The following is a 15,859-nucleotide window of genomic DNA, read 5'->3' on the forward strand; positions in this document are numbered from 1 at the left end:
ATATGGAAAGAGGATGAATAAAAAGACGAAAGAAAAAAAAAAGAAAAGAAAAAGAGGCACTAAAATATTGACACAGTATGTTTTTCAAGCACGAGGCGAAATATCGTCTTGTTTTCTTCTGAATACTGTACGAGTTTTACCAATTGACGATTGAATTAATCCGTTCCGCTCGACCTTCCCTTGAAAATTTAAGAAACAAGGCCTAACCTCCCGACTTTACATTATGCTATTCACAGCACACAGCCTTTGGCATGTGAAATTTTCACTCGTTAACGCTTATAAAACAACCTCAAATAATCAACTCTCCTTTCACCACAAGACGATTCGTAATTATAACTTTCCTCAAACATATAAACAAATAACGGGGACTTGAGGAGTTGGGCGCAGCGACTTTCCGGAAAATCATCGAGAAAGCAGAGGAGCCGTCGGCGATGATCTCGCGTAGCGCCAGACGGCCGAGACATTGATTCCGCTCGCTTTTCCTCCTCCGTTATTTTTCCTTGTTCGCCAAAGTCCACAGATGGGCGCTATATCGCTACCCCAAGGCTCATTCTATATGTGTCACTGTCGGCATATAAAATTATCGGTATGCACGGCGCCCGGCTGTGTCAATTCAACGCTGGACTCACCTATACGCCCTGGGATTATTTTCTCCCTTATTTTCTCTCGGTGCACCATAAGGTCGCGCATCCTTGATAAAGATCCCGGTAATCGACTGGTCGATTAAATGGAGCGTCGCTCCGACAAAGATAAATGACACTCGCCGTTTAATTATTAGACGAATCGCGGCTCAACAGTTTGGTCTACAACAATGACTCGTTGCACTGGCCGTTACTTATGTTATTTGCGCTCGGACTTTTGTTCCGTAAACCCTATTCTCTAAATCCCAGTCTTTTCCTCAATTTGTCCCGAGTCCAATTTGGAGAGGAAGAGCTCGGTTTAAACACTCAAACTTGTAATACTCGCGGATAATATTTTCGTCGTAACGGAAGTAAGCGGCTGGCTATTTGACTGGCATAACTTACATCAACCGTTCCGATGAAATTTTGAAAACCTAATGTAATGTAATTCTAACCCTCGGTACTTCCGTAATATCGTTAACCGTGAAATATCGCTCGCTCATAAACTAACAGTACACAAGCTTTTTGCCTAAGTGAAAATACCTTTCGATTCGAGATAATAATTACGAAGACACCGGGGTTGGGGGGGGGGGAGGGTAGATTCATCCGTTATTTCCTGACAATTAGCTTTGTCATTATATCGTGCTCCACTAATGAATTATAGCAGGGGATCGGCTAAAAATACGAACGCGAGTAGCGAGTAGCGAGTAGCCGATTCGATTGGCCAATGATGCTTTACGCTTCTACCGTTCGCTCTCCAATAATCCGCGCCTTCGAAACCGAAAGCACTGTCCGATCCTCGCGAACTCCAGGTCTACAAAAGGGGGATCGATCCCGGAAATGCGAGCCATTCCCGCGAACGAGCCGCCCCGCTAGGAACCGTTGCGCCTTCCCTCCCCCGATCGGCACTAGATCACTGGAGCATCGGAGGCTGGACGCATTCACGATATTCGCCTATGTCCCTTTAAGGCGCCCGTACCGTTAGTTGCATCTTGGTTTGGTTGGTTTTACGGCTCGCGATCTCGGTGTCGCACCGCACCGGTGATTAGCACGATCGCCGATGCTTTTTAAAGGTTGTCGCGGAAGGTTCGGCGGGGATTTGAAAGTCCTTGCGAGGCGATTGAAAATGGACGGGAGAACCTGTTGTTGGCAAGTGGGGTTCGCCGCCTTTAGTAATTATCTCCCGAATGGAGTAATCGAGGAAACAGCATTGCTTGCTTTAGTAATTAAAAAAAAAAAGATAAAAGAAAAAAAATCGGAGCGTTAGAGGTCGTTGATTTTTTACTTTTATTTCTACGTTTACTTATTTATTTATAAACATATATATATTTTTTTTTTTCGTGTGAGCAAGGTTATTGAGCTGGGGATATGGTAGAGGAATGCTGGGAATACTAACGGATGGTTATAATAAAGACATTATCAAGTCGTATCTAAAGAGAGACTGAAATATATTTACGGTGAAATACAATTAGCGGACAATGTGACGGAGCGTTGAACGGATAACGAGCGATTTCAAACTCAACTGCTTTCTTAGATTTAATTGATGGGTGCTAATTTATCTGAAATTAAATGTGAAATCCCTTCGTTCGTCCAAGCACGATTCCAGCGAGTCGTCTATCTCATAAATTCAGGTGAGCACTCGTTTCGCAAACATCTACGATGCCGTCCGTCATCTTAAACGCGGCGCCAAAGCAACATCCGAGCTTCTCTCTCTCTCTCTCTCTCTCTCTCTCTCTCTCTCTCTTTCTCCCTCTTTCTCTCTTTCTCTCGCTCGCTCCATTGGCATTCATCGAGGCTGCTTTTGTTATTCGAACAGTGTGGACGGGACGATTGCCAAGTGCGCCTCGTCCTTGCTTACTCGCTCACTGATTTTCACTCGCCTTTCACCCACTCGCGGAATTTCCCCCACCTCCGGCCCCGACACCGACCCCACTCACCTCAAGCAAAAGGGTAGCCGAAGCTCGCCCTAAGCCTTCACCGTGACTAAAGGAAAGGGGGAGGGGGGCTTTGATCGGGGCCGCGAATCGCCACAGAAAGTTCAACGCGCCGATAGCCGGCGACACTTTGATGCCGCTTCCTTGTCTACCTTCTATGCCGAGATAACGAGGTGCAGACCGTTTCTTCCATCACCATTACGCGTGATATACGATTTTGTTGACATTGGCTATTTTATGGGGCAGAGAACCTGTTCTCTCTTTATTGTTCGCTGTCCACTCGCCGCTAACTTTTCTGTCGCTTAATCGTGGAAAAACGTAGCGTGCGTTATGAAATGTTTACTTTTATCGCGCGTACAAAGAAACGTATTCCACGCGCGTCATTGTCAACCGTTCTTACGAATGCCATGACGTTGGATCTTGCTTGCTGTACGCGTCGTCACAGTTTTTGAAAATAATCGACTGTTCGAGAGCGTTAGAAGGCGAGTGAGCGACTGAATCCCGATCGGTCGTCGCCCATCTGAAAATCAGAGCGAGAGGACTGGAGGGAGGGAGAAAGTGAAGGAAGGAAGGAAGGAAGGAAGGAAGGAAGGAAGGAAGGAAGGAAGGAAGGAACGACTTCTACGTCCGACTCGGGACTCTCACGAGCGCGTACGGGGCTGCTGAACGATCGACGCTCCTCGCAGCCGGTGAAACAAAGACGTCGTAAAGCGTCGCCTCGGGCACCTGACCCACTGACATAGAAAAGCGCGTGTTACTCGTGTAATCGGTGGGTGCACGAGCGGCGTCGACGCCTCCGTGTGCCCGAGGTATTATCGGAGCTCGAGCGAGAAGAAGGAGAAATAACGAAATAAGCGTGCGCTAATTTTCGTACGGGTCGTGACGAAAGACGAAGATAGGGACGAGGATAAAGAGTAGGATCATGAGGATGAGAAGGAGGGGGGACAAAGAGCATTGGACACGTAGTGGATTGCCCGAGGTTGAGACGCCTCCATCCCTTTCACGTGCTTAAATCGATAATTTAGGCTTTCGAGAAAGAGGATGATGTGATGGGGTTATTGGGGTATCATTGAGTCTATCTGTTTTTTCTCCGAACGATTGTGTCTTCTCTCGTCGTATCATTAATTTACTGGTCGGTCCCCGTTTCAGGAAAAACTGTTTTTGTATGAAAAGCGTGTTATCTTATTTAATGTTAAATATTGAAAATGTTATTTAATGTTAAATATTGAAAATAAATGCCGAAGAAGCGTAGCGTTGAGGATCTTAGAGCTATTGAAATTAAATGTAAATAAGACGAAAAAAGCTCTTTATAACGCAATCTGTTTATATAAGTAATTCAAGAAGTTTCATTGGAGCTGTTTGTCGTCGTTCATTCTGATTTAAATACTGTATCTTATCGTAAAAATAATCTTTAACGAAAGATAAATTATTTCAACTCCTGCTCGGCTGTGAATTATGAAATTAATGTGGTCGTTAATTAAATTAATCAATACCGTTGTACTTATCTAACGCGAACTCAAGTAATTTAATGACTGATTTTCCGTAATACTGTACATTAAATTTAGTAATAATACGTATGATACTTTGTTAGATTAAAATTTATGTTTTTTAATTGGTTTTTATTTTTGATTTTTGATTTTTGATTTTGTTATTTATCGATGTTTTTCTTTATATAAGCTGGTGTCTTATTGTTAACAAAATCTTAGAGATGAAGTTTGTGTCGCTTTGTTGAATCGTAAAGAATTAATTATCATTGGGAGGATGTTATGTCGATCTGCAATATACGTAACACTTTGAATTCCATTAATAGCAACAGGATTTGCAATTATTTATCAATATAACTGTGAATAATTTCAAAATTGTCAAAATTATATAATTGTTATTAACGTTAAATCTAATATTAATTGTCGTAATGTTGCAGACACTGAATTGCATTTTTATGTAATTATCAAGTGAAAAGGTATAGGCGTAACACGTCAATATTATTTTTTACAAAATAAATTTTCCAATAAAAATTCGCGAATATAATATCTAAAATAATCTTCTGTTTGTTGAATAATCGACAGGTAATTCGCGTTCTATCCTTAATAAATAACCAACGATGAAGTGGTTTTTATTTATCTTTTTTCCCCCAACGGATCTACGAAATGTTTCCATTGTATCAAATACTTTTTTATTCACAATGATGCCAATAAAATTCTTTTCGTTACAATTTCGTCTTGGATGATCATTTCTAATTTAATTGGTAATCCATTATTGCATCAATCACTTATGAAACTAAATATCTTTTTATATTTTACATATACCTTTGCTGCTTATTATCTCGTTACATGGCGCCAGTTGACTATTTCTACGCGCGATATTCATTTGGATAATTAACGTCACAACTCAATTACGGGAAGCTGTACGTCTAAAGCTTAGCAATTCAATATTACAAAGTCATTACTATTATTATAACGTGAAATGGCATGTTGCAAATATGTTTACGTATTTATATTAATGCTTTTAAAGTAATATTAATAAGTATGTGTATCATTACTTTGGGATAGTTGAAAAATATTTTCTCCAATGAAAATTATCCTAGGCTTATAGTGAAATTATTAACAATAAATGACTTATGAATAGACAAAATAATAAATTCGATTGGTATAAAACATTACGCATTAACCTTTTAGAAACGGTAGAATTCTCATATTGGTAAAAATTATTTTCTTTTTCTTTATTCGTGTATAGTGATTTTTTCACTCATCTTAAAAGTAATAAGCTATTTCAATATGCATGCTTTTTATTTGCATAAACGACTGAATAAACAATTCGAATAAAATATCATTTATCTTATAAATTCGAGAGTTCCTTATCTACTTTTATACTATTTTTAAAATGACATTCTCTCAAAATTTAAATGAAATGAAATTTTAATTAATTCCAATAGTGAAATTTACACATTACGTATAATTTAAAGATTTATGTAATATGATTTCTACAAAAATGTCGTTGGTCATGAATCAATTGAAAATTGAAAATCGAAAGGCGATTAAAATCTTTATCTTTATCTCAGCATTTCCATTTTATAATCTTGAATCCTACATCCAAAATATGATAATAATACAATACTCAGCCGATATATTTCAGAAGGAAGTACACACACGCGCGCGCGCGCAAACGCACAAACGCACACGCACACTCGCGCGCACTCGCGCACACTTACGCACACTTACGCACACTTACGCATACGAACGCACTTATTAAATAAATATAGCGTAATAAATCATTATTATTTTCATTCCTTCAATAATGATGTACTCTAATATCAGTATTTCAATGAGCAGAAATCACGTTCGGAACGGAAATTCTCACTTATAACATACGAATATATAATTTCAAAATAAGTCGAGGCCTATAATATTCTAAACCAAATAGCCTGGACAATGTGAAAACTACACGATGCTCGCAGCTCCACGTCGATCTGATCAACGCCGACGCAACTTTACGATTATTTGTATTATTTGTCGGTTAAAATTTAGAACGCGCAAATATCATGATATTCAAAGGCACGGTACTAGCGGCAATAAAATTCGTGTTTTTTTTTCCATGTGAAAGACGTCACGGTGTCGCGCTCGCCGTTCCCTCAAAATCGCTTCTTTTCCCGGGTATACGAATCTAAATAGGCCGGATACCCATCACCGACCGTTACTTTGCGAGTTTCTCCCCACCCGCGCTCATCCCTCTTCATCCTCCTAGATCCTCGCCTTGCCCGGTAAAGCATACAATATCAGACCATTGGACCTTTGCCGATAGAGACTATCGACACTGCAAACGGTTCACAACTCCTCGGATTCAATCACCGTCTCCACATGCTCGATACTTTGCTTTCGCCTTATTTTCATTGTGACATCGGCACGCTCGCTACGCTCGAATCATTACGACCTATTTATCAGTCGGCTACGCTTATTTTTCTCGCGACCCACGAAAGCCTCGAGCGACGTTCGTCGTTTGGCTCACGGGGCAAGCGTGCGACGCCCCATTGAAGTCCATTGAACACGAGTTGCGCATTGAATAAGGCGCTCGTGGTCGGAGATGCGAGACAAAGGGTCAGCGTAATCTATTATGACGAAACCATATTCATAAGGAGGTCCTTTAAAGGAGCTAGCGATTTAAATAAATTGCGGACATAGCCATAGAATAAAAAATCCGAGTGCGACAAACTATTTCATTGACTCTCTCAATACAATAGAAGCAACCATATAAACGACGCTCGGCCGGATTAATTTATGCTAAGTTGTGCATTTGTGATAATAAGATTTTCATCCAATCGAGGTTCTCTCACCTCGATCCTATAATGATTTAGTAATCGCGAGCACGATGCAACGATAATGATCATTTGATTTTTTTTTTTTTTTTTGTTTGTTGTTGTTGTTGTTGTTGTTGCCATTCTTTATAATTTTAACGAGGTATTGCATGAAAATGTTGTCCTTAATGTCGTATGTCAGCGCACGTGACGAGGCGAATGTTCCCCGGAACTTTCGTTTTCGGTAAAGTTCCTTGGATATTAATATCGATATGAGAAAAGAAGAAGGAATATGGAGCTACGTAGGCTCGGCTTTTCTCAAACTTGGCACATTAGAGTGGATAATAAAGCGATAAAGCGCGAGATCGATAACTGTACATCGAGTAAACTGTACACGATAAAAAGGGAACACTCGTAGATTGATGGATAAGTAACGAGTTTTATATTATAATTATTATCTCGGAGTGTACTCGTAGTCCTGTCTGTCGATGAGGCGTTGCGCACATGCTAATTTCTTGTTTTCATCCGATCGTTTTACAGATGGCGCGGATCCGTGTACAAGTTGATCTGGCGAGAACTTCTGGTCTACCTACTAGCTTACTACGTCATTAATTTTATTTATCGATACGCGCTTAACGAAGAGCAGCAAAGGTAAGTGATTGCATCGCACACCAACCAGCGATTTTATAACACTCTTCTTTGAAAATAGGAAGTGAATTAGAAAGTACACCGAGAAGGAGAAGGACGAATGCTTAGCTTAGCGAGAGCAAAATGAACGAAATGGAATTAGTCGGTACATTTGTACGATTCATCTGTACATTCTTTGGCATAATTGTAACGTTGATCGTATAATAATCTCATTTGCTGGCATACGGCAGGCAAAAAGATTAATGAAAGGCATGTATTAGGTGGTTACGATTAGTGTCTTACATTTATTACTGCTTATTATAATTTATTATGCCATTTACGAAACAATATCTTTCCAACTAAGTTAATTTAATTTAATAATGGCTTTAATTTCTCGACCACGAGTTAACTACATTACTGGCATTAAGTCGTTCGATGAGACCTTAAATTACAATAATATACATAATTGAAAACGTTTTTCTTTTTGTTTTGTTTCTTTCTTTTCTCTCTCTCTTTTTTTTTTTTTTTTTTTTTTTTTTTTTTAGTAACACGTTTGTTCGACATGTGCATCTTCATCAGCATAATAAAAACTTTTTTCTCAATAATATATTATGATGAACGCGATTAAATCGAGTCACGTCAGAATGCTTAATCTTCTTTTTGATATACAAACAAATCGGGGAAATATGCATTGTTTGGGATAGCGTTAAAATATTTAATAAATTGACTGTTGACGAAATGATTTTGCTCAAAAGTTATGATAAAAATGGCAATTGATGTCCCGTTAACATTCATTTTTCGGCATAAAATAATTCTTTAGCGTAAAAACATTTTAGTTTAATAAAATAATTTGTAAGGAGTAGATTAGAATAAAGTAGAAATATTAAATTTAAACTATTATTCATGGCCATTTAATAATTTTAAAATTAGTAAATCTAGTTGTCTTGAATTTACGGTCGATATGAAAATTGGTTAAGCTTATTATTCACTTTCCTCGGTATTGTTGATTCAATAAAAATGCAAAAAAAATTTTTTTTTTAATGTTTTTTTAATTTTTTCATACCACATTTTTGAGAAAATAGTACAAAATGATATTACTCTACAGTTATTAATCTATTTAGATATAAAGCGCGCGCGCACGCACACACACACACACACACACACACACACACACACACATATACGTCTATGCATTTTTTGTTTTTTAATAATTTTTCTACGTTTATAATTAAAGGGAAAGTTACATTGCAATGCTCAATTGACTCTAAGAATTGGATATTAAATAATTCAGGATACACACGGAGAAGGCAGATGATTACGCAACACATTACAATATTTATTCATGGCAAATTTATCTATACGTACGATTATTTGCATTTATATAAATGCACATTAGCTTTTAAGATATACAATTTCTTGGTGGTTTCATTAATCATTAGCTTTATTTAATAATAACTCCGCGTCTTATTATTGCTTAGCTATTGTCAAGCCTATATCATCATTATACATTTTACTAAAATAATGTAGCGAATAATGCATTATTGGTGGCTTTGTACTTTGAGATTGAAAGATTTGTCAATGCGTTGTTAGATGAAGTTCGTCGTCGAATTAATATTCAACGCACACATGTCTCTTAGGGACATACGCGTCATTTGAAAAAAAAAAAAAAAAAAAAAAAAAACAAGGTGTTTTTCAGACAGTATTATTGTAAGTTAAGTAGCGAAATTCATCGTGATTGAGTTGTCATCCTTACGATTGCGAATTTGTTTCAGGGTATTTGAGAGGATTCGTTACTACTTTGGCAATTCGAGCGAATCGATACCGATGTCTTTTGTGCTGGGCTTTTACGTGAGTCTGGTCGTGAAGAGGTGGTGGGAGCAATACAAGCTCTTACCTTGGCCAGACAATCTCGCCCTTTTTATTAGCGCCGCGATCCCAGGAAACGTAAGTGCCATCGTCTCATATGATAAAGCATGAATGTTTGAAAATTGTCGTGAAGATGCGTGGTTTGGAGCATTTGGGGGCCGATCTTTTTTATTAGGCGAATTTATTACAAGCGAAACGTATTACAAATGAACGGAGTAAACGCTGATATTCCTAATGCTCGCGTATGATCGTTAATTCATTAAATGATAAAAGCAAGCGCGTACAATATTATTTCGTCTCGGATTTGCCGGCAATGCCGATACTACGCGCATTATTACCAAAGTACGAAATTTAAAAATAGAAATGAGCCGCGACGGTCGAGCTCGAGAGTAATTCATTTCTTTCGAGGGCTTCCGTCGCCCTTTCCAATCCTTTAACTATGATCCTATTGTCGCTCGGTTGCGTTATAACAGCTTCGAGTCACACTGCAAACTATAATAATTACAGCGACCTTGTCAAATTGCCGGCTACTATCTTATTTATATATTTTTACTCATTATGGCTAATGAATCACCGTGACACGCTTTATGGAGTGTCGTTAACCTGCCCGCCAAAGGCTGAAACGAACGCTTAGAATACCTTTTAATTTCAGTTTTTTTTTTTTTTTTTTGCTCGAAAAATAGAGTCGATCGCGCTTGCGATCCCACTAGCATTGCACTGTCTTATAATTTTTCGCGAAGCCTCGACACACATCGCTGATAACCTGTATTCGGTATGACAATGTAATGACTTGTAATGCGCAAGCCCGAGATTTTTTGTATCTAACGCGCTTCAGTTTAATAACGCCAAATGTTCGTTAATCTGATGCATCGACGAAATAAGGAAATGGAAAATGTTTGCGCGCGAAGGAAAGTAATATGTAGTAGGAAAGGCAAACGGTATAAGCGACCGCGGCAGTGTTTCGCCTATTTGTTAAACTCTATTATTATTCGTCGCAGCGCGCTTATAGTTCATGACTCGCACGGCAAATTAAGCAATATAGCATACGATAATACTCCATACGGTTAAGGCATATTCCATTTTCAGATATATGACTACCTTATTCCATCGTTTAACTTAGCGGTATCAAGATTATAAGTGCAACGTTTTTAATTGTTCTCAAATATAATTACTTATTTTCAAAAATGTGTCGAAGGTTACGGTTGCATTGCTGTAATATTTTAATATTTTTTTTCTTTTTTTTCTTTCAATGTAACATAGGCATGAATATCAAAATTTCTTCGCATGCATTATGATTTCTTGAATTTCATTGATTTTACAATAATTCAAGAATTTTATTCAATCGACTGCTAAAATTTTTTTTACCTATTGTAAAAGCCGTGGATAATACAGAGAATTCCTATACTTTATTTAAAGCATTTTAATTAATTGTATCCGCATAACATTAGTTATAATGAGCTTTTCAAAAATACGCGATTTAAAGAAATACGATCGACTTTGTCGCGTCGATCAAGCCAAAATAATAGAAAATTGCCGCAAAGGAGTATAAAAGCACTCTAATCGATATAAATAAATTAATTCTATAATTAAAAACAACAGCAGTTTAAATATTCCTTATCGTATTATGACCACGATGAGTATACAACGGTATATAATTAATGGAACATGTTTTTCGAACAATATTTTATCACGAATTCTCAGAATAAAGAAATTAAAATTTACAGTCGTATGAAAATTAACGTAAAGTCGCTATTGGGAGTGCAAAACAGAAAAGAAAAATTAATGTTTCATCACTACTCTCTCACGCTACTGCATTAGGAGCGAAGAAAAAAAAAATCAAATCAAATTATCTTAAATATTAGGCTATAAATTTGCCATATATTACTCGGCTGCGCCTTACATTATAAAATACTTTGGGCCTTTGGATAACGCGTGTAAAGATAAACGGCCTGAGCGTGTTCAACGAAAATTTTCGCATTCTCAGCCGAAATCGCGAGATTAATTGCTCGAGGCGCTTATTGACATCTCGTTAAATTGGCCGTCGGAGAGGAGAGGGTAGACCGGTTGCCGAGGTCGACGAAAAGCAATGCCAGCACTGACTCCCAGGTCTTTATGCTGTTTCAGGACGAACGTGGCCGTCTGATGCGCCGTAATATCGTTCGGTATGCTGTTCTCGCATACGTAATAACGCTTCAGAGGATCTCGCTGCGGGTGAAGCGCCGATTTCCGACCCTCCAGCACATCGTCGACGTTGGTCAGTGAGTTATTTCAATCTATTTTCCTCTTCCCTCCCCGTCCTTTCCCACCTCCCCTCGCTCACACAAGCAAACACGCACGCCAGCACCCGCACCCACGCCCGCACCATCCACCCACACACGCGCACGTCGGTACAGCGAGAGCGTCTCCTTAATTACTCCATAACTCACGGCGCTCGCTTTAAATCCCTCGACTTTCTTTATGGGCAGTGCCGGCGTTCGCGGAATCGCTCCAATGAGCCTGCGCGCACGTTTCTCATTCGAGAGCCGATTAAGAATTCGCAGACTCGAAGCTTTTAAAAGGGGCTTTGGAGCGAAGCGCCGCGGGATCTTGGAAAATAAAATCGCGGCACTCGAGCCCGAGCCAAGTCCCACTACGTCGCTATCGCGTAAAAGTACGGAGACTCGATGGTTCGATGGTATAGTTTAGGATACGTTAATTGTGGACGAAGCTTGTGTCGAGCTCGTGGAATAACCTCGCGTCGCGAAGAATGCAATTTTGCTCGAGCGGTAGTAGATTATTCGATCTGGCGTGAGATAAGGCGATTCGGTTTGTTTTTATCTCTCGTGTCGCCTTGTTTTTCCGAACGGTCATGCAATATTTATCAGACCCTATTCAAATTAGAAACCAGTTTATCATCGAGATCAGCCTACGTTTATACCTTACGCCTCGAGAGCTTAAATTATTTATATTAGCTACCGCCTTCAGCTCCTATACGCGGCGAATGCTTTTCTTATAAAGTCAGAATATTTAAATACTAGCCACTCGTGAGAATGGCCCCCACCGATCCTGACCATAAGAAACCTATAATTCGTACTTCAGGAGTGACGCCTTATGACAGAAGCATGATGGACAACGGGTTAAGCGACCTTTTTCCTTTATTTTCGCGCCGCTAATAACTTTTGACGCGACCCACTTATATTTTCTGTACCACACTCGAGGTGAGTTACTTTATGTATAAGTGGGCACGCGCGTATGCATGAATACGCGCTTACATACGCGTGTGTACGTATACAGTGCAAATACGTAATTAGCAAAATTCTGGTCTTCCCCACGTCGCTCATACGCTATGTGTTTAACATTATTTTGAGCAAAGGTCTTGGAAATTGGTATTTCATATGCCGACACCAATGCCGAACGAATAGATTTTTTAATGCGTTTTTTCATTTTGTTTTATGACAATGTTGTAATAAGGATAGGATAATCTTTTGCATATGTAGAGGAGAGTTGGCCCAGCCTTGTTTAAATTCTTAATTAGCCACGCGCCAAAGTGTAAGCATTGATTTTATCGATGCAATTACCAATTGATCCTGACATTCACGTACCTGATTATTAAATCAACTTGCAATGCTGCAAGGCACTGACTCATTAACTCTTTCTCCCCCCCCCCCACCTCTATAAGCTCTCCATAAGAACTATATGCCCAGATAATTTTTAGTATATAGTTTACCCTTAAGCCGCCTGCACGTTTGCTCGTTTAAATCGTTGATTGTGTGTCTGTGTATTGAGATGTGGCTGTGTGCCAATAGCCGACACAAAAAGGACAAATTTCAAATTTCTCCACGACCTCAAGAGAAGGTGAGTCGCGAATCGGAAAACTTACTCGCTCAAGGGTCACTGGGCAGTCCTTATTAATTTCACGGATCAATGACCCCCCCCCTACCCCTCCACCGCCCCTACCGTGAAAATTTCTTTAATTTACCGGGACACATTTCCCCTGAACTATAGTCGCTCGCTCGCAAATTACATGGATAACGTCGCGGAGGCAAAACTGCGGTTTGCCAATTTTTTTAATCGTCTCGCAGCATGCGGTCCCGACTAAATAATAATACATCATTCTCGGTTGCCGTCCCTTAATCTCCCTTCTTTTGTACTTAATACTAATTAGCGTATATTTTATAATCAATAAAATTGAACCTCCTATGCATCCCGTAACGTATTATTTTGATTTTGCTACGAGTATAAATAGCGCGGCATATTACACGCATACGCGAGTATTATTCATGATCGAAGCTTTCGCTCCGACGCAATATATTCAGCATCAATCGCAATATTTCATAATTTCTTCAACGGTAAGGTAAAAATCGGCTCGACTCCGCACGAATATATCCTCTTACCACGCTACGTTTACCGTACGTTCGGCTCCTCCCCCCCCCCTCCCCCCCCCCCCCCCCCCCCCCCCACCCCCCCCCCCCCCCCCCGGCCCCCGGATCCAAATATTATTTTGATTTTGCTACGAGTATAAATAGCGCGGCATATTACACGCATACGCGAGTATTATTCATGATCGAAGCTTTCGCTCCGACGCAATATATTCAGCATCAATCGCAATATTTCATAATTTCTTCAACGGTAAGGTAAAAATCGGCTCGACTCCGCACGAATATATCCTCTTACCACGCTACGTTTACCGTACGTTCGGCTCCTCCCCGCCCCTTCCCCCACCACTCGCCACTCGCCGATACCCCCCCCTCCCCACGTGACACCGGATTCGAATTCTTAATCGGCCACCATCTAATAGCAGGCAAAAATCAGCCGCTCGATCCAAGAGAAGAACAAAGGCCCGAAACGACCAATCTATTATTATATCGCGCAATGTGTATTCTCCTACGCGGATTTACATCCGTACACTCAATGACCGACGCGATCCTGGCAAGAGGAGCTACGTGAGCGGCTTAGCGATGGGGCCGCGATGTAGGCGCCGACTCACGCGGCTCCTTGTCAAAAACGACGACACGTCGGATTTACATAACATAAATATTTTGTTAAATCGTGTAAACGGCCGTGGCGCGATTTCGCCGAACGGCCGCTCTTACCGGAGCACAGAGAAATTTTCAACGACGGGGCCCGGCATTCCGAAAATGGCACGTAACGTACGGCGCTGCCGGTGAACGACCGAAAATTCAGCTCTCGCTCGGTCCGCAGCCTTAATCCTCTTAATCGGACACCCACATTCATCCTTGTCGGGCAGCGTACCTTAAATAGTTTTCACGGCTCGTGGCTTTCGTCCGGAATTTTGCGCTCTTTGTTTCGCTCGGTGCTATTTACCCGCGCTTTTCTCCAGCGACAATGACAGTGGTTTGTTTCCGAGTCGATTACGATGACGACGACGACGACGACGACGACGACGACGACGACAACGAAACTACCGAAGAAGAGAGCGAGAAAAACAACGAGCACATCCGCGTTGATTTATTGTTTTCGATCCGTGCGCAATTATTTCGCTTTCTTAGCTTCGCATTCAAAAAAAGCACTGAAATTTATACGCGATTCGTAGATACTGGTTATGCTCCGGATAGACAAAAAATAAAGGACTTTATCTCGAAATTCCAAGCTCCGTAGGCCTGTGGATAAGTCGGCGATTTAATAAATGATTATAAATTGCTTTTAATCTCTTTTATCCTTTGTCAATCATATAATAGCCCATCCCGCGCATCATAAATATCTTCTACGCTATTTTGTTCATGGCGAAATGAACTTTTTGCAATCTTATTGGAGGAGTGGCCGAGAAATCGGGCGCTGCCTCGCATTAAATACACTTGGCCTTATTAATGAGTTTTGTCGGCAAAAATTAAGCCTCCTGTTGCGCGCGCGCGCGCGCGCACTGCTAAATCCTTTCGATAATACGGAGGAAGAATCGAAGGATGCTCAGGCCACTGTATGGCGGAAAAGCCGATCCCGACGAGACAGACGCGCACGAATTTCCCCGGCGCCGGCTTTACCAACGCGCCTCTCTCACGCGAGCGCCTCGTGCACGTCTGAAAAACTCGTTTGCCCCCTCCTCTTGCACGGGGAGAGCGCCCGAGCAGGCAGAAAGGTCCCCGGGTGCGTTCCTTCTTCTTTATCGCTCCCTCGGACGCCAGTGGCGGCGGCGGTGGCGACGGAGATGGCAACGGTGGCGGTGGCGGTGACGGTAGCGGTGGCGGCGGCCTTGCCAGATCCCCCCGCGTTTGTTGACCTTGCGCTCGAACGAACGAGTGGGCGATCCGAGTCTCATCCCCGGGTGACGTCAGCGATAGGCCGATCGAGGTCGCAGTGCTCCTTATCGCCGAGGTTTCCCCGAGGATAAGGCCCGACTTCTTGGGCGGGGAGTTGCTAATTAACGTGCCGGAATAACCGGGACATACGGGTGCCAACTTTCCTCGCCTTGACTCATTTATCTTGGCGAAAATATCTTACCGGAGACGCCGTTATTTCGCCGGCCGATTGGGCCCAATGATGCAACAAGACTGGCAGTGTCGCTATCGCGATAATTAAACCTCCCGTAC

The 15,859-nt window shown here is 41.0% G+C and overlaps 1 protein-coding gene across 1 annotated transcript in view; it reads left to right on the forward strand.

The window, feature by feature from the left end:
• Best2 (bestrophin family protein) overlaps positions 1–15,859 on the forward strand; it is a 36,255-nt gene that overhangs the window by 7,214 nt on the left and 13,182 nt on the right. The window contains exons 2-4 of the mRNA XM_011497314.1: positions 7,383–7,493; positions 9,242–9,413; positions 11,460–11,589. Of these exons, the coding sequence (XP_011495616.1) occupies positions 7,383–7,493; positions 9,242–9,413; positions 11,460–11,589 (413 nt within the window). The remainder of the gene's footprint in view (positions 1–7,382; positions 7,494–9,241; positions 9,414–11,459; positions 11,590–15,859) is intronic.

Source organism: Ceratosolen solmsi, unplaced genomic scaffold, assembly GCF_000503995.2.
Source record: "Ceratosolen solmsi marchali unplaced genomic scaffold, CerSol_1.0 scaffold13, whole genome shotgun sequence".
Classification (NCBI taxonomy): Eukaryota; Metazoa; Arthropoda; class Insecta; order Hymenoptera; family Agaonidae; genus Ceratosolen; species Ceratosolen solmsi.